Source organism: Drosophila mojavensis, unplaced genomic scaffold (genome assembly GCF_018153725.1).
Source record: "Drosophila mojavensis isolate 15081-1352.22 unplaced genomic scaffold, ASM1815372v1 contig_80, whole genome shotgun sequence".
NCBI lineage: Eukaryota > Metazoa > Arthropoda > Insecta > Diptera > Drosophilidae > Drosophila > Drosophila mojavensis.
This window is the reverse complement of record NW_025318906.1, coordinates 294,479-309,729: the sequence shown is the minus strand read 5'-3', so window position 1 is coordinate 309,729 and position 15,251 is coordinate 294,479. Positions and strand designations below refer to the sequence as shown.

At 43.8% G+C, this 15,251-nt stretch overlaps 5 protein-coding genes across 7 annotated transcripts; 3 read left to right on the top strand and 2 right to left on the bottom strand.

The window, feature by feature from the left end:
• Nucleotides 1-649: 649 nt before the first annotated feature.
• Nucleotides 650-4,082, bottom strand: LOC6578255 (homeobox protein unplugged). Its single transcript, XM_044011003.1, has 3 exons — nucleotides 3,073-4,082; nucleotides 1,312-1,553; nucleotides 650-1,145 (listed from the first exon to the last, which is right to left on the bottom strand). The coding sequence occupies exons 1-3, from the start codon at nucleotides 3,977-3,979 to the stop codon at nucleotides 777-779; spliced, it is 1,518 nt and encodes a 505-aa protein (XP_043866938.1). The 5' UTR covers nucleotides 3,980-4,082; the 3' UTR covers nucleotides 650-776.
• A 1,981-nt stretch (nucleotides 4,083-6,063) lies between these two features.
• On the top strand, nucleotides 6,064-7,234 carry LOC6578254 (nascent polypeptide-associated complex subunit alpha). 3 transcript variants are annotated; one of them, XM_002004134.4, is made up of 2 exons: nucleotides 6,064-6,166; nucleotides 6,400-7,234. In XM_002004134.4, exon 2 carries the CDS (start codon nucleotides 6,406-6,408, stop codon nucleotides 7,060-7,062), a length of 657 nt encoding a protein of 218 aa, XP_002004170.1. In that variant the 5' UTR covers nucleotides 6,064-6,166; nucleotides 6,400-6,405; the 3' UTR covers nucleotides 7,063-7,234. The 3 variants fall into 3 exon arrangements, with proteins under 3 accessions (XP_002004170.1, XP_043866939.1, XP_032586211.1); XM_044011004.1 differs by having other exon boundaries at nucleotides 6,114-6,170; nucleotides 6,405-7,234; XM_032730320.2 differs by having other exon boundaries at nucleotides 6,135-6,206.
• LOC6578253 (diacylglycerol kinase epsilon) lies at nucleotides 7,221-9,537 on the bottom strand. Its single transcript, XM_002004133.4, has 4 exons — nucleotides 9,105-9,537; nucleotides 8,032-9,045; nucleotides 7,653-7,970; nucleotides 7,221-7,592 (listed from the first exon to the last, which is right to left on the bottom strand). The coding sequence occupies exons 1-4, from the start codon at nucleotides 9,267-9,269 to the stop codon at nucleotides 7,458-7,460; spliced, it is 1,632 nt and encodes a 543-aa protein (XP_002004169.1). The 5' UTR covers nucleotides 9,270-9,537; the 3' UTR covers nucleotides 7,221-7,457.
• An 80-nt stretch (nucleotides 9,538-9,617) lies between these two features.
• On the top strand, nucleotides 9,618-12,539 carry LOC6578252 (25S rRNA (cytosine-C(5))-methyltransferase nop2). The gene is made up of 3 exons (XM_002004132.4): nucleotides 9,618-9,821; nucleotides 9,878-10,818; nucleotides 10,879-12,539. The coding sequence occupies exons 1-3, from the start codon at nucleotides 9,725-9,727 to the stop codon at nucleotides 12,358-12,360; spliced, it is 2,520 nt and encodes an 839-aa protein (XP_002004168.1). The 5' UTR covers nucleotides 9,618-9,724; the 3' UTR covers nucleotides 12,361-12,539.
• Nucleotides 12,540-12,684: 145 nt separating this feature from the next.
• LOC6578251 (neprilysin-4) lies at nucleotides 12,685-14,959 on the top strand. Its single transcript, XM_002004131.4, has 2 exons — nucleotides 12,685-13,233; nucleotides 13,327-14,959. The coding sequence occupies exons 1-2, from the start codon at nucleotides 12,739-12,741 to the stop codon at nucleotides 14,659-14,661; spliced, it is 1,830 nt and encodes a 609-aa protein (XP_002004167.3). The 5' UTR covers nucleotides 12,685-12,738; the 3' UTR covers nucleotides 14,662-14,959.
• The last annotated feature ends 292 nt before the right edge of the window (nucleotides 14,960-15,251 follow it).

Genomic DNA, 15,251 nt, shown 5'->3' with positions numbered 1-15,251 from the left:
GTACATGTACGTACTACGTAGTCGCATAATAGCGTGTGTGCATGTGTGTGCTTTGTTGATTTGAAAAAGTTCTCATTGAACGCGACCCGCTGTGATACCTAACCCAAAAAATAGCCATGAGAAAATGATATATTCTATGTGTACACATATGTGTGTGTGCAATGGTAGACGCTTTTAAAATGTGCAATAGTGCTATCATAGAAGGGAAGAATTAGAAAGCTCAGTTGCGAGACTTTTTAAAAGAGAGGCTATCTCGCTCAACAGCACTAGGCTTAAGGCTGCATTGCTCCTCTCTTAAATGCATACAAACACATACACTTGAAAGTGCTGTTGCGAGACTTACCAAGAGAGAGAAAGAGGCTGTCTCGCTCGATCGCACTATGCTTAAAGCTGCATTGAAGGAAAGAATTAGGCAATGTGCTTAAGTGCATATTGAGAGTAATAGACCATCTCGCTCACCCACACTAGGCATGAGGAGGGTCAGCTCTCATTGCTCGATGAGAGCTTTGAGAGAATAAGGAAGTCATTAGGAGTGAGGTCATATTAATTAATTATGCGGAGATCATGTTGTTCAGTTCGTAATGCCTGAGTAATGTTGTCAAACTATTGAAGAAGTGACTAGCGAATGAAATAAATTCTAGAGTTTCACTTGAATTAAATTGTGTGTTTATTTACAAAAGTTTGTCTCTACACTTAAGCCAAATTCTAGGGGGAGGGGCATATGTTATGTACATCAATCAATGTTAACGAATATGTTATTCAGCTCTATGGCTCCTTCAGTAAATACTGCGCGCTAGGGCTAACGAGGCAGCAGCAGGCCCAATCGGTGGCATGCCCACACCCATGGTCACGCCCACTCCGACGCCGACAGTTGAGGCAGAGCCGACAGCGCTGGCATTAAACTTTTCGAAGCCGCTGATCGCTTCCGTTGGCAGTTTCTTACGCAGATCCGGTTTGGGCCCGCTTAGGCACATTTTCTCCAGCTGCTGGTGCTGCGAGCGCACCGCAAAGCGATTCACATGCACTGGTATGGGCACCACAATTTTGGTGCCACTCGAACCACCATTTCGACCCAAGCCGTGCGACGTGAGTCCGGCCTTAACGCGTTTCCATTTGGCGCGACGATTTTGAAACCAGATTTTAACCTAGACCAAAATAAGGTGGGAGAAGCAGAATAGACACATGGAGAGTTAATATAACGTATGATACCGACAAGAGAGGAGGGACCGGAAAATTGAAATGAAAAAATTGACATTCTTCAATTTTGTATAATGGGATAATTTACTGTTTATAGTTGATCTGTCAACACACCTGAACTTCACTCAATTTCAGACTTGTGGCTATTTGACTGCGCTCCGTTAGGCTAAGATACTTTTTAGCATGGAATTCGCGTTCCAGCTCGAGCAACTGCTCTGACGTGAAGGCTGTTCGTCGCCGGCGAGACTTGGAGGAGCTGTTGCTGCCCCCGCTTTGTGACTCCTTGCCGCCGGCTTCATGGCGCGAGTGACTGCCCTCATCATCGCTGCAATCCTCACTGTCCGAGTTTGTATAGGCTACGAACCGGGAAAAAAAATAACACATAATATAATAATTTGGAGGATTCCATTGATAAAATCATTTCCGTTTAAGAATCAATGAACAATTACTTAAAGTATCTTATTACCAATTCATTTCCCAAACGACTTAAGCTTTCGAATTATATGCGCATCCCCATTAACACTACTTAACAAACTTCAGATCCTGACACCGATTGCGACTTCTGTCGTTAATGGGCTGTGTCATAACATTTGTGGCAAACATATTTAGCTATAACTGGATACATGTGTGAGCCCCTTCCAAGTCTTTCCAGCCCATTCCAGCCACAACAACAAACTGCAGTTTGTGACCCAAGCCAACTGAGTCCTCAGGCAAGTGGGAGGACGACAGAAAGATAGAGAGAGAGAGAGAGGGAGAGAGAAGCAGAGAGTGACCACGTTCGAGTGAGCGAGTGCTGCTTAGCCTGTTCATCCCCTTTGAGATGCCTGATTATTTTGGTTAACGCTTAAACGCTTTTTTAACACTTACACGCTTCAAATATGCCCATCGCCTGCCCTGTCACTGATTTATACGCACGGAGGGGGTATATGATTGTCGAGAGCCGTGCTGTGCTGTGCATCGCACCCCAACATCATATGAAATTCAGTTATGAATACATTATATTTCACTGTGTACACCGATTCGTTTCGCCTAACTTCTGCAGAGGAGACTTCAGACAGAAGAAGTCGTGGCGATGCGGTTTGCTAAAACTTTTCTCTTCCATTCCATTTCAATGACTAAATCGTTACGTTTGTCAAAATGTCAGCTCCATTTTTGATGTTATTGTTATTCTCCCTTTCTCTCTCTCTCTCTCCCTCTCTCTATCTCTCTTTCGCTCTGGATGTCAGTCTGCTCTGCCGGAGAACTTTGCAGCTTTTGATTGACATCAAACATTGGGTCGTAAATGCGTTTTATGCTAATTTTGTCTATGACTTGACTGCCTCATTTTAATTACCATGACAAAACCACTTTAGAACGACTACAAGGAGAAGAAGTAGATAAAGCTGGACTAGACGGCATGGGGAGTCAGTAATAGAAGTTAGCAATATTCGTTTCATTACTGAAGAACGGTTCCCATTTCTCATTTAAGAGTGTTCCAAGATAATCAATTATTCTTACTATAATACTAAATAGGACCAACTTGAAACACGTAACAGATAAAGATCTAGTTGCTGGGCAAAGCAAAAAGGTAATACCAATCTGTGGTCATCGGTCGTTACGTTATACTTATTTTATATCAGAGAAATATTACTTTATAGATTATATGTAAGCATTCCAGGGAATAGCTTCATATTTATCAGATTCAACTCCCGGAAAAAACAAGTTCAGGTCAATGTGTATCAGAATGCGATGATTACTTTCTTTCGTTCTATTAGGCAGTTCAGGCTACATCCTTATAAAATAGCTCATTATCTTATTACCAATCCATCAAATATAAAGTTTGATTTGTTTTTATGCCTAATAAATTATTTGATTATTTTCAGCTTCGCTACCTACCTCCATTGCGACTCTTGTCGAGCTCCGTGCCGTAGTTTTGCGGTGACATGGTGAGACTGATGTCGCTGCAGGAATCACCACTGCATTCGAAATCCTCGTCCATGCCTACATCGACAGCAGGCTCCGCAGGACTTGTTGATTTCGAGGGCGATGATGGTTGAGGTGGCGATGGTTCCAATTGGTTCGGAACCAGAGTCATGGGCTGATGATGATGCTGATGCTGATGTTGACTCTCAGCCATGTGCTGGAGTCTGGCATGTACGCTCAGACTGTGTACATAGTCCTGATTCATGAGTTCCGCGAGACGGCGATAGTTCAGATCCGAAGGAGCGGCAGCAGCAGCTGCTGCAGCGGCGGCGGCTGCAGCGGCGTTGAAGGGCAGGAATCGAGTGTCCAGCGGATGAGGCAGAGGTAGCTCATTGGGCTTTGTTGGACTGAGGCTGAGACTCTCCAAGGCATGTGACTGTGGTTGTGGCTGTGGCTGTGGCTCCTTGCCGGCAAACGGCGCACCAAGGTAACCGCCGCCACTACCACCGCTGCCGCCGCCGGCGATTAGATGTGAGAGCCGTTCATGATTCTGGGCAAAGTAACCATGCAGCCAGGGATTATAAAGTGGGAACTGTGTCAGGCCCAGCATGGCACGTGCATTAAGCTCACGACTGTTATCCCTTTCCATTTCCTGCGCCCGGTTACTATCGCGTTCCATTTCCCGTTCCCGTTCCCGTTCCCGCTCGCGTTCTCTCTCCTGTTCCTGTTCCTGATCACCATTGGCAGCAGAAACAGCGGCGGTTGTTTGATTCGCAATCAGACTCTCTATGGAAAAGGGTTTCGGCAACGGTTTGCTGATCAGCTTGGTGCTGCTCTCTACCGGCGGCGGTGGCAGCAGCGCCGCATGCTCGTTTTGCATTATCAACTTCGGTTTCGTTTGCTCGCCTTGAAATTGTTCGAGACGCGCGACACGTGACGCAGTGAACCGTTCAAAGATCTGCGCGCAAATGAAAGCCAATGCTGCCGTATGCACCGCTCACAGCTCGCAGCTCACTTGCCCAGTCGAAAACAACCACCGCACACACACACTCGGCGCAAGTGTGAGCGAGAGAGAGCAAACAAGAACTAGCTCCGCCTCGTTAATGACCAATATGGCGCGTTGTGTGAGAGCTCTGGGCGTCTCTGATTGGCTGTGCGCTAATTGCTGTCAAACCGGTTGAGCTTGTCTGTTTTCTATTTGTGTTTGCGGTTGTTCTTGGAGCCACACACCCGGGGACACATACAAGAGTCCCTAATTGCTTACTGCTTGATTCATGCGGCAATCAGACTAGCCATGAATAAAGATAATATCGATATCGGCTCTGTTAGCAGTTGCTTAGCTTTGCTTATGCCATGGTGTAGGCAACATAGCTAACTCTCAGGTGGCATATTAGCCGGCAGTAGGGTTTGATTACGTGAGCACAGGTAGGGGTGGCACCAGCCTATACCAGCCAAAATTAATTGAATATGAGTATCAATTCACTTTAAGATACCACTTTCAGGGAATTTATAACTTTTTCAGTTTGACGAGTAATTTGGTAGAGTTCTGTTTTCATTTCATCTTAATTGCTTTCAAATATATCAAGTTCCGCCTTCGGTGTTAATTTGTTATGCGAGCCACATTTAACACGTTTGTCAATTTGCATTTCTGGCTTAAATTGGCCATAATTGACCACATTTTTGGCAACATAAAAAAATCGAGTGTTTGTAAGCTTTTGTAGGTAATTAAATAGCATTTGGTCACGTTTGAGTGTTTGAAATATTTTATGAGCGCTTTAAATCGCAATATTTTGTTTGCATTGGGCATAAATTAAAATATAATTATGCGCCTTGTCGGCGATTATTGTTATAATGATAAAAAGGTCTGTGATTTTCATTTGGCGCTGATTCAAATTTATTTGGCTTAGAGCCTGCATAAAGATATTTTGTGTGTGTGTGTGTCATGTGTACATATGTAGATGTTTTGTTGCTGTTTGCTGTTTGTTGTGTGCTGCTTGCTGTTTGTTCCCTCTGCGGAAAACGGACAAATTAACGAAATGCAACGAAGCGTTTCATGCGCTCAAATAAATCAGGGCGCTGTTGACACCCGGGATGTTGTCTATATAAGTGTGTATGTATGTGGTGGGGGCATCACATACAAGTACAGATACAGATGCATATCGAAATTATTTACTGACAAATTGTTTTGAATACTTTACATATTTGCGACTCGTTTGCAGCGCTCAAAAATGCGCACAAAATAAAACACAAACAATTACAACTGCATCAACTGTGAGTGCATCAATATCAATACGTATGATGATGATATGATCAGTGCTGTGCAATAAGCTTTTTTCGAACTGATTGGATTGGAATATATATATATTTATCAGATGTCTCCTATTCGCAGCTCTGATGATGATACCAAAATTATTCTTGAGCTTTAGTGTATAAGAATATATGTCTATGCCTACGGACCCCCAAATTATATCCTTTTACTAATATACATTTAATAACCATTACAATTTTTGGTTTGTATTCGAACGGCAGCGTCGAACATGTGTTCGCAGTTAACCGCAACATCGGCTCATAACGAGAAGCTGTCCAATGTTTACCCAGCAATTGACACGCCTCCTTTAGCAATTTGTAGGCTGGATCCTGTATAGGCACAACTGCCCTTCGTAATTGTGTTATTTTAACCCTTTCCATAGTCTTTACTTGTAAAACTGTAATTATGCCTGGAATATCAATGTTGTTTATACAGTTTAATTGGAAATTGTATAGTAATTACAGTTATTAGCTCGCTTGTTATGTGTAGGCATAGTTTACATACATATATAGTAATTAGTAGCTTATAGTTGAGCACGGTCTTTGATCTATTGACATATTGCAAAGCAATTATTGGCGTGCCAAGTGTCATATCAAGCAGCTACAAGCAGCTACCATTTCGATTGCACAGTTATCGCCTTTCTGGTTAGAATTGAATTTATGTTGCCACTACAATGACTATACAATTTTTCCACCAGGTGGCAATATTTCTTTTCTCAAAAAACGTTTTGCGATTCCGTGCTGCACCCGCTTTTAATCGGTAAATAATTATTAATTTAAGCTGACATCACGTCTTAAAAGTATGAGTTGAAAATTGAGCAAAGAAGAGAATAAATTGAACTATAATATTTTGTATATATTGTATATAATTATAGCGAGAATAGGGATAAAATTACTCTCGAAAAATCAATGGGGGAAAAATGCACCTCATCACCGGCTGATTATAAAACATAGAACATTAATACTAATATATTATTATTTTGCATTTAATAGGTAAAAATGCCCGAGCTAACTGAAATCAAAAACGAAGCACCTTCGACCTCCGCGGAGGCGAAGCAACCGGAGGATGGGGATGTGCGTGTCGAGGATGATGGCAGCGAGAGCGATTCGGATATGATTCCCGAATTGGAGGAGGCCGAAATCGGAACCACACAATTGGGCGGCGGTGCCACGGGTTTGCCCATTGATATGGTATCGAAGGCAAAGCAGTCGCGCGGAGAGAAGAAGGCGCGCAAAATCATGCTGAAGCTTGGTCTGAAGCAGATTCAAGGTGTTAACCGCGTGACCATTCGCAAGTCGAAGAACATCTTGTTCGTCATCAATAATCCGGATGTGTACAAGAACCCCCACAGCGATACATACATTGTTTTCGGTGAGGCTAAGATCGAGGACTTGTCGCAGCAGGCTCAAGTGGCAGCCGCTGAAAAGTTCAAGGCGCCAGAAGGCCCTCTCGCCGCTGACAGCGTAGGTGCCACCACATCAGTGGCTCCAATCGCCGAGGAAGATGAGGAAGAGGTCGACGGAACGGACGTCGATGAAAAGGACATTGAATTAGTTATAACGCAGGCGAATACGACGCGTGGAAAGGCCATAAAGGCGCTGAAGAACAACAAGAACGACATCGTAAATGCCATTATGGAGCTGACAATGCTCTAAGGCGCTGGAACGCAGGAACATCGTTGCTTTCGTTTATTACCCGCCTTTCGATAAACTACAAATAAACAAATCCCAAATCCCAAATGTTATGCGTCTCCGCATGTTAAGCACCAGTCGAACATTTAACAAACTAACAGGAGAAGAATAAAGTGACATGCTTTTAAAAGTCAAACACCTCGGAACTCTTTATATTTCTATTAATTCCAACTAGCATCTGAATTAACTATATCCACAAATTTCAAAAATGTATGCTTGGCTAACTACGATCTAAAATAAGTTGCTTTGGTTAGCATCAATGAGACAAAACACCGTAGATTCTAGTAAAAGAGAATTAAGTACAATTTTGAGCAGCAATCAATCCATCCATGTGGCATAGACAGAGGCATCTCTTAAGATTACTGCATTTGGTGGGCTTCGGGCTGCGCTCTTAACACACGAGCTTGGCTGCGTGACTGCAGGCGTATTTCTGCCGGCGCCTGCATCCAGGGCTCGCCATCGGCCTGCATGGGTACCGTCCCATTCACCCGTAGCTGCAATCAAATATCATTAGAATTTATTAAACAAAGCCTGGTTGGTCATCGGTTTCATACCCTTATTTGCTTGGCTTGGCCAATGCGCACGGGTTTGCTTATGTTGCACTGCAGCTGAGCAATGTGGAAGGATGAGACTATGCCAAATACTTCCATCATACCATCAGAAATGGAGTTCACGATGCGAGGTTCGCCATTCGAGTTGCTCAGCTCGCATAGTTTGCAACCGGCTCCCCAGGAATCAATATTTAGGAACACCAACGATTGCAACTCCGGCAGTTCGACTAGCTTGTTATCTAGATGAAGTTCTAGTTTCTTATCAATGCGTTCGCAGTCCGGCTGCATGACCTGATGTGTACCAAAGGTGAAGTAGAGCAGCTGAGGGGTAGAAACGAGTGTTAAATGAAATTTTAAGAGATGTAATTAGGTGTTGTAATACCTTGTTAAAAATGCGGCTGCTGAGCAGATAAAATCGAGATTCGCGTGTCTTATGAAAATTGTAGGTGATGTATGCGTCGACTCCCACGCTGAAATAGTTGTAGACGTGTATAGTTTTCAAGGGCTGCATTTGGATGGGAAGACGATAGTGCAGCTTCTCAATTTGAAGATCATATCTATCAAGATTTACGGATTTGGCACGTCTTATGCTTCGCAGTATCTGCAGGGGATCGAGCACTGAGGGCGGCTCAGCGCCCCAGCCCAGGACGCGGGATAAATCGTTTCCAGTGCCCAGTGGCATGATAGCCACAGATGGTTGAGGTTTTATGTTTAGGGTGTAAATGGTGTTAAGCACCCAGCCAATTGTTCCATCGCCACCAGCAACTAAAATGCGACAAGGGCGTGGACTTGTTTTAGCTGCCCACTGGAGTGCATCATGCGGTCCGCGTGTGCCCAGCTCCATCACCTGCATTGGATGCAGATATCCACGCAATAGCGATAAAACATTTGCGGCAGTGCTGCTACCCGATTTGGTATTGGCTATAACAATTAGTGGTTCCCAGTTTTCAATGTCAGGTGGCTTTATGCCTACGAGATGCAAACGCACAGATTCTCGTGTCCTGGCTGCTACAATGCTGTAGGGCGGATATATCATGTCCCGAAACTCGCCAAAGTCACATTCACCTTTGATATCCACTTTCTTGTAGCAGGTGTCGTGATAACAACGTTGACACCAGGCACACCGCCAGCCAAACAGACCTGGTCCCGAGCTGCTACTATGATCCTGTTCAGCTTCTTGCCCGCACCCTGAGCAGCTGTAATTCATTGGCAAATTGCCGCGGACCCATAAATGACGCACTGCATTCGTATTTCGTAGCCATTTGTCCTTGCAGCGATAGCGAGTGTCTGCTTGCCTTTGACATGTTGGCTCCGAGTGCGTGCAGAGGCCACAACAGTCGCAGAAGAGACCAGCAGACGGTGTCAACAGAATCTCACACACATTACAAAAGCAGGCCTACGAGGTGATAGCTGTATAATAGTAATAAGTACGCATGAACATTTTTTTACATGTACCTGTTCAATGATTTTTATTGATTTCCAACTATGACGTGTTTTGCCCGATATGCAAATGACAACATCTTCCGTTAAAATGCTGCGACAGAAGATGAAAAGCATGCTCAGGGCCACAAGTGAGCCAATGAGCGCTTCCACGCTAAGCTCAATGCTGGCTATATCCATATCTGTTTGCCTGTGTTCTACTGATTGCCTGAGGATTTTTACATTTTTACATATCTCATGTTTATGTTTTATATTCAATTCAATGTTTCAACTAATTATGGCCAGTGTTGCAAAACGCATAGACACAGCTGACCGAACTCAATTCGGGGCGATTGTTTGGTTAGTGGCGGTATCTTTCTGTCTGCGATTGTAATTTGGGGTTTCGAGAAATTGTAGTTTTTATTGAGAATATGCTAAAAGTTAAATTGTATTTTTGTTTTATTTTCATTTTAAAGTGTTTAGATTGTCATTTCAGATGAGACGATAGTTGCTTTTTCGATATATTATTTCGAGTATCGGATAGTCGTTCTTCTCCAAGCAGTGTTGAGAAGCCCGTGAGCGGCACTGCACGTGGAGGCACACATATTTTAAACAACGTTTTTCGCGAGCGAAACGTGAATTAAAGGGACTAGAATATGGGACGTAAAGCTGAATATAGTGAAAAGCAAAAGAAAGGGCCTGGTCGCAAGGCACGCAAACAGGGACCGCCTAAGTTTCCAAAGAAATCATTCGGTATTTAAAACTCTGCTAATCTCATTGATCAAAAATATAAAAATGTTTATTTGCAGCGCCGCTCGACGATGAGGATAAGAGATTGTCGCACCGTCAAAAACAGCGCGTTGCCAAGCGGGAACAAAAAAAGGTAGTGCAGAAAGCTAAATCAAAGGATAAACGCGCTCAACAGCCCCGTAAGCAAAAAGAGTATCACAGCGAGAGCGACAGCGAGCCAGAGGCGCAGCGCCCGGCGGAGTCATCAGACGAGGAAGTGCCACAACTTGTGCCAATCAAAAAACAAAAGTCAAATGGTTTCACGGATGACAATAAAGATTGGTTAAAGTTGAAGTCGAAACTGCAACAGAAAACTAGGAAACAGCAATTAGATGAGCTGGAAGAGGAGCAAGAGTCAGATAATGAATTTGAAGATGATTCAGATGAAGAAGTTGAAAACGACGAGGCGTATGATGAAACAGATGGAGAAGAGGAACAATCAATAGATGAGGATAACGAAGCTCAAGTTGGTAAATTGGAAGATCTTTTTGATGAGGACGATGAAGATCAGGAGACAGATGAAAATGAAAATGATGACGATGATGATGATGACGATGATGACGATGATGATGAGGATGAGGATAATGATGATGATGATGACACGCTGCCTATTGAGCGTGCCAACAAAAAACTTAAAAAACGTCAGGAGCAAGATGACAAATTGGCACAGGAGGAGATGCAGATGTCTATCGATCAATCGGAAGTGTTTCGTTTACCAGAGCCTGGAGAAGATGCTGATAAGGAGCTCTCTTTACAGGATGTGCAACAGCGCATTAAGGACATTATTCAGGTACTCTCGGATTTTGGAAAATATCGGCAGGAGGGTCGCTCGCGCAGCGAATATGTAGATCAGCTTCGTTTGGACCTATGTTTGTACTACAGTTATAATGAGTTTCTAATGTCCAAATTAATGGATATATTTAAGTTGAGCGATCTTATGGAGTACTTGGAGGCCTCAGAGGTAAGTTATAAATTATTATAATTTGTAATCAACCTTTATTTTATATATTTGTTTTATTAGGTAGCGCGTCCGCTGACTATACGAACAAATTCCCTAAAGACACGCCGTCGAGATCTTGCTGGCGCGTTAATTAATCGTGGTGTCAATCTCGATCCACTAGGCAAGTGGACAAACGTGGGCCTTGTCATATTTAATTCCACTGTTCCACTGGGCGCCACGCCCGAGTATCTAGCTGGACATTATATGATACAGGGCGCTTCGTCGATGCTGCCAGTGATCGCATTGGCCCCGCAGGAGAACGAACGAATCCTAGATATGTGCTCCGCACCTGGGGGCAAGGGATCACATATAGCTGCCGTTATGAAGAACACGGGAGTGTTATTTGCCAACGATGCGAATAGGGATCGGATCAAGGCCGTTGTGGCCAATTTCCATCGCTTGGGCATTGTGAATGCTATTGTCAGCTGTGAGGATGCGACCAAATTTAGAAATATAATGACAGGCTTTGATCGAGTACTGCTCGATGCGCCTTGTACTGGCACGGGTGTGGTCTCAAAGGATCCGAGCGTTAAAACGACTAAGTCAGAGATCGATGTGCAGCGTTGTTATAATTTGCAGCGCAAGCTTTTGCTTACCGCTATTGATTGCGTGGATGCCAAATCTTCCACTGGCGGATATGTTGTATATTCCACTTGTTCAGTCTTGCCCGAGGAGAATGAATGGGTCATTGATTACGCTCTCAAGAAGCGAAATGTAAAGCTGGTGCCCCTGGGTATTGATTTTGGTGAGCCTGGTTTTACCAAGTTCCGCCAGCATCGCTACCATCCCAGCTTAAATTTGTGCAGGCGATTTTATCCACATACAAACAATATGGATGGCTTCTTTGTGGCTAAGCTGAAAAAGTTTTCCAATACCATACCTATCACTAAGGAGCAACAGGAAGCGGATGAGAAGCAGCTAGATGAAGCACTTGCATCAGATCAGACTGAATCGAATGATGCAGAAACTAAGGCAGCGGAGGCAGTGGAAGTCACTGAAGGACGCCGAAAAGCCCTTGGAAAGCGTGCTGGAAAGCCCAGTCTTACAGACGTAGAACATGATTTAAAAAAGAAAAAGCTTGAACAAAGTAAGACGAAATATATAGCTAAGGTGTTTGAGAAGCCAATCAAAGTGTCCAGCAAATCGAAGCCAGAGCGAACGTTGCCTGTTTCCGAAGAGAAGGAAGAAAAAACCTCCGCAGCTTCCTCAAAGGTCCAATCGAAACAGCCGACACCACAATCGAATGGAAATAAGAAACAGAAACCTTCGAAAAATGAAGAGCAATCACCGCCACAAAAAAATGGACAAAAAGCGAAACCAACATCGAAAATAGCAAAGAAACTTTCCCAGGCGCCTCGAGTGGACATTGATGAATTGCCATTGCTAGAAGGAAAGCCCATTAAAAAGGAAAACAAACTGAAAAACAAATCTAAGCAGCTGGGACAGTTGAAAAAGTCCAAGAAGTCAGCGGACAGTAAAAGCAAGCAAAGGTTTAAAAAATAATCATGAATTGGAATTAGTTTAATGAGTCTTATTAAAAACTTTATAGTTGGTTAATTGCGTTGCTTAAAATATGTAATAGGCTTACTTTAGAGTCCATCTGCGCAACCAACCAATGCGAATTATTTGTTTTTATAATAAGTGCAAACAGTTTGGATTATAAATATTTTTATAATCAACAACAATAAAATGTATTTTATTAAAACTTGCAAATCATATATATTTTTATCTCAATGTATATAAATATGTATGTACTATATAATATCACCATGTACTATATTTTTGTACATGAATTGCAGCTCAAATGCAGATAAGGCTCAGGCCTTGGATGGACCGAATGTAACATTTCATGTTCAGTACGAAAAGTGCGAAGTAGCCGAAATGTTGAGAACTATTTTTGGTGCATTATTGTGCACTGCTTTGACTGTGTCTCAAGGCAAAGCGGATATTAACCTAGCCACTATGCACAGCATCCGATCGAATCTGGATCGTCGAGTTTCACCCTGCTCGAATTTCTGGGCGTTTGCTTGTGGCAATTGGTCCTCCAACTACGTGGACAACTTTCAACTGGCGGAGCAGAGATATGCCAACGCAATGATCGCGGTGCTAACGAGCAATCGCCTAAGGGATCCTCAACGCCTCTTTAAGCAGCTTCAAGACTACTTCACGGCATGTGTTCGTCACCCAGAGGAGCAGATACAGCTGCCACTGGAACTCCTCTCGGGCGATGCCTTCGAATGGACACGTGCAACGGCCAGGATTCGCAAATATGGATTAAATGGCGTTTTCTTTGACGAGATGGCCGATGTTGCTTATAACGACTCGCTCAGCTATGTAGTGCAGCTCAAGATGCCGGTGGCTGATAACAATCACTCGGTGAGTAATCGTACGAAATATTTCATTATTATTTCATATTATTATTTCTTATATAGCTCTCAAATTAACAAATTCGACTGCCCTTAATTGCAGCCTCTGAGGCCTGAGACTCGGCTGTTGGAGAGAGATCTGCGTGTATTGCGCGAGAAATACGGCAATGAGGAGCCGATGCTCCAGCTGTGGACGCTGAGCAAGCTCAATAAGGAAATACCGCAAATCGAGTGGCAAGTATACTTCCAAGAGCTGCTGGAAAGGGAGCCAGGTCAGCTGCGCGTGCAGATTAGTGATGTGGAGTATTTCCGAAAACTGGGCGAGCTGCTGAGACAAAGCAGTAACACAGCTGTGGAGTTGTATCTAAGTGAGCGTCTGGCTCAGTTCGTAAAGGAAGCCAAGCCGGACTCAACCTCGGAGAGTTGCATACATCACATGAGTGCGGTGCTTCCCTTGGGCATGAACCACATCTACGATCGCTATGTGTACAGAACACGGTCGGAGGATATGCGTCAGCTGCAGCAGCTGTTTGACAGCTTGCGCGGAACGTTTGCTAAGTACCTGGAGCACAATCGATTGGAACTAAGCTATGAGCAGCTAAGCTATCTGCACGCCAAGCTGGCGGGTATGCAATTGAAACTGGGCAATCTGCCCAACCTCACGAGCGCTGATTATGGCTTTTATAATGACCACTACGCGAGTGCAAACTTCTCGGCTGTCAGTTTTGCGCAGAACTTCTGGCAGGCTCTGCGCCTGCGTACGCGTCTGCAGCATCTACCTGTGGGGCAACCAGGTGCCACCTTGCAGCTGAAGTACTACTATGTGAACGACGATTTGGTCAGAGCACGCAATGCGCCCTATTTTGAGCATGAGCGGAATACGTTGACCGTTCCACTGGTCTTTATTCAGTGGCCCTTCTACGACCATCGCCAACATCCCATTTTCCGACATAGTCTGATGGGCTTCATACTCGGCCACGAGCTCAGCCACGCCTTCGAGCAAGAGGGCATACTTTTCGATGCTGCGGGCAATGAGGCGCTACTTGGAGTGCGGATACGCCAGAAAGCCAAGTTCCAAGCTGCCTTAAACTGTGCCCAGCACTCATCGACAGCATCGCTGAAGGAGCGATTGGCGGACCTCAACGGTCTCCAGCTGGCCTATGATACATTCTTCGGCCTGGCGCATGACTCGCAGCGGTTCGAGTATCGGCCATATGACTTTGAGCAGGAGTTCTTGGCACCACAGATCTTTCATCTCAATTTCGCGCAGTTCTTTTGCGGCCGCCTGCCAACGGCCATCAACCATGACATGGACGATGTGCGGGTCAATGAGGCCGAACTAAATTTGCATCAATTTTCCATCGATTTCAGTTGCACACGGCATCAGTCGGACTCAATCGGCTGTGAGATGTGGCGCGCTGAAAGCCATGAAAAGTAGGAATGCGATTGGAGCTTTCTATAAAACTGTTTAAATGATATTCATATTTAATGTATTTCATAAATAGAAGTTCAACCAGCTGGTTTAATGACTTCACCTATGTATGTATATTGAACACATTAAAGATTTCAATAAAAATTAGCCTGATTGAAGTCAAGTTACCAACTTAACAAGCATAACTTACTGTCTTTAAAAGCTTTCAGAATTGACTAAGATAACCCCTTAAATATAATAAAGCAAGAGATTGTTCGGCTTAGCATTCTTTTGAATAAATTATTGATTCGCATTGTTTTCCATATCTCATTCATATTTCTGAGTATCTTACGCCTCTCTATCAAAATGTGTTTATTGATACGCTTTTTACACAGGGTGCTTATTTGTTGTTATTGTAGCAATAAGTAATCGGCAAAAAGTATTAACGGCCCATTCAGTTTGATTGTCAATTGCGGGTTTCATGTTAAGGCATAGTCAACGACATCGTCATACTCGCTGTCTATTGAATGCAAATTCCAAGGCATTCTAGACAAGCTATAATAACTGGCTTGAGAGATACTCTGTTTCCAAAATGTCTCGAAAGGAAGAGAGTTTCT

Bases quoted from the DNA above. Each gene is read 5' to 3' on its own strand.
- LOC6578255 (XM_044011003.1), bottom strand. From the start codon at position 3,979: ATGCAAAACGAGCATGCGGCGCTGCTGCCACCGCCGCCGGTAGAGAGC. The intron at 1,554-3,072 runs GTAGGTAGCGAA...CCCGGTTCGTAG, and splicing joins CGACAAGAGTCGCAATGGAG to CCTATACAAACTCGGACAGT. The intron at 1,146-1,311 runs GTGTGTTGACAG...ATTTTGGTCTAG, and splicing joins TGAAATTGAGTGAAGTTCAG to GTTAAAATCTGGTTTCAAAA.
- LOC6578252 (XM_002004132.4), top strand. From the start codon at position 9,725: ATGGGACGTAAAGCTGAATATAGTGAAAAGCAAAAGAAAGGGCCTGGT. The intron at 9,822-9,877 runs GTATTTAAAACT...GTTTATTTGCAG, and splicing joins GTTTCCAAAGAAATCATTCG to CGCCGCTCGACGATGAGGAT. The intron at 10,819-10,878 runs GTAAGTTATAAA...TTGTTTTATTAG, and splicing joins AGTACTTGGAGGCCTCAGAG to GTAGCGCGTCCGCTGACTAT.
- LOC6578254 (XM_002004134.4), top strand. From the start codon at position 6,406: ATGCCCGAGCTAACTGAAATCAAAAACGAAGCACCTTCGACCTCCGCG.
- LOC6578251 (XM_002004131.4), top strand. From the start codon at position 12,739: ATGTTGAGAACTATTTTTGGTGCATTATTGTGCACTGCTTTGACTGTG. The intron at 13,234-13,326 runs GTGAGTAATCGT...CCTTAATTGCAG, and splicing joins TGGCTGATAACAATCACTCG to CCTCTGAGGCCTGAGACTCG.
- LOC6578253 (XM_002004133.4), bottom strand. From the start codon at position 9,269: ATGGATATAGCCAGCATTGAGCTTAGCGTGGAAGCGCTCATTGGCTCA. The intron at 9,046-9,104 runs GTACATGTAAAA...ATCACCTCGTAG, and splicing joins CAATAAAAATCATTGAACAG to GCCTGCTTTTGTAATGTGTG. The intron at 7,971-8,031 runs GTATTACAACAC...TCTACCCCTCAG, and splicing joins GCAGCCGCATTTTTAACAAG to CTGCTCTACTTCACCTTTGG.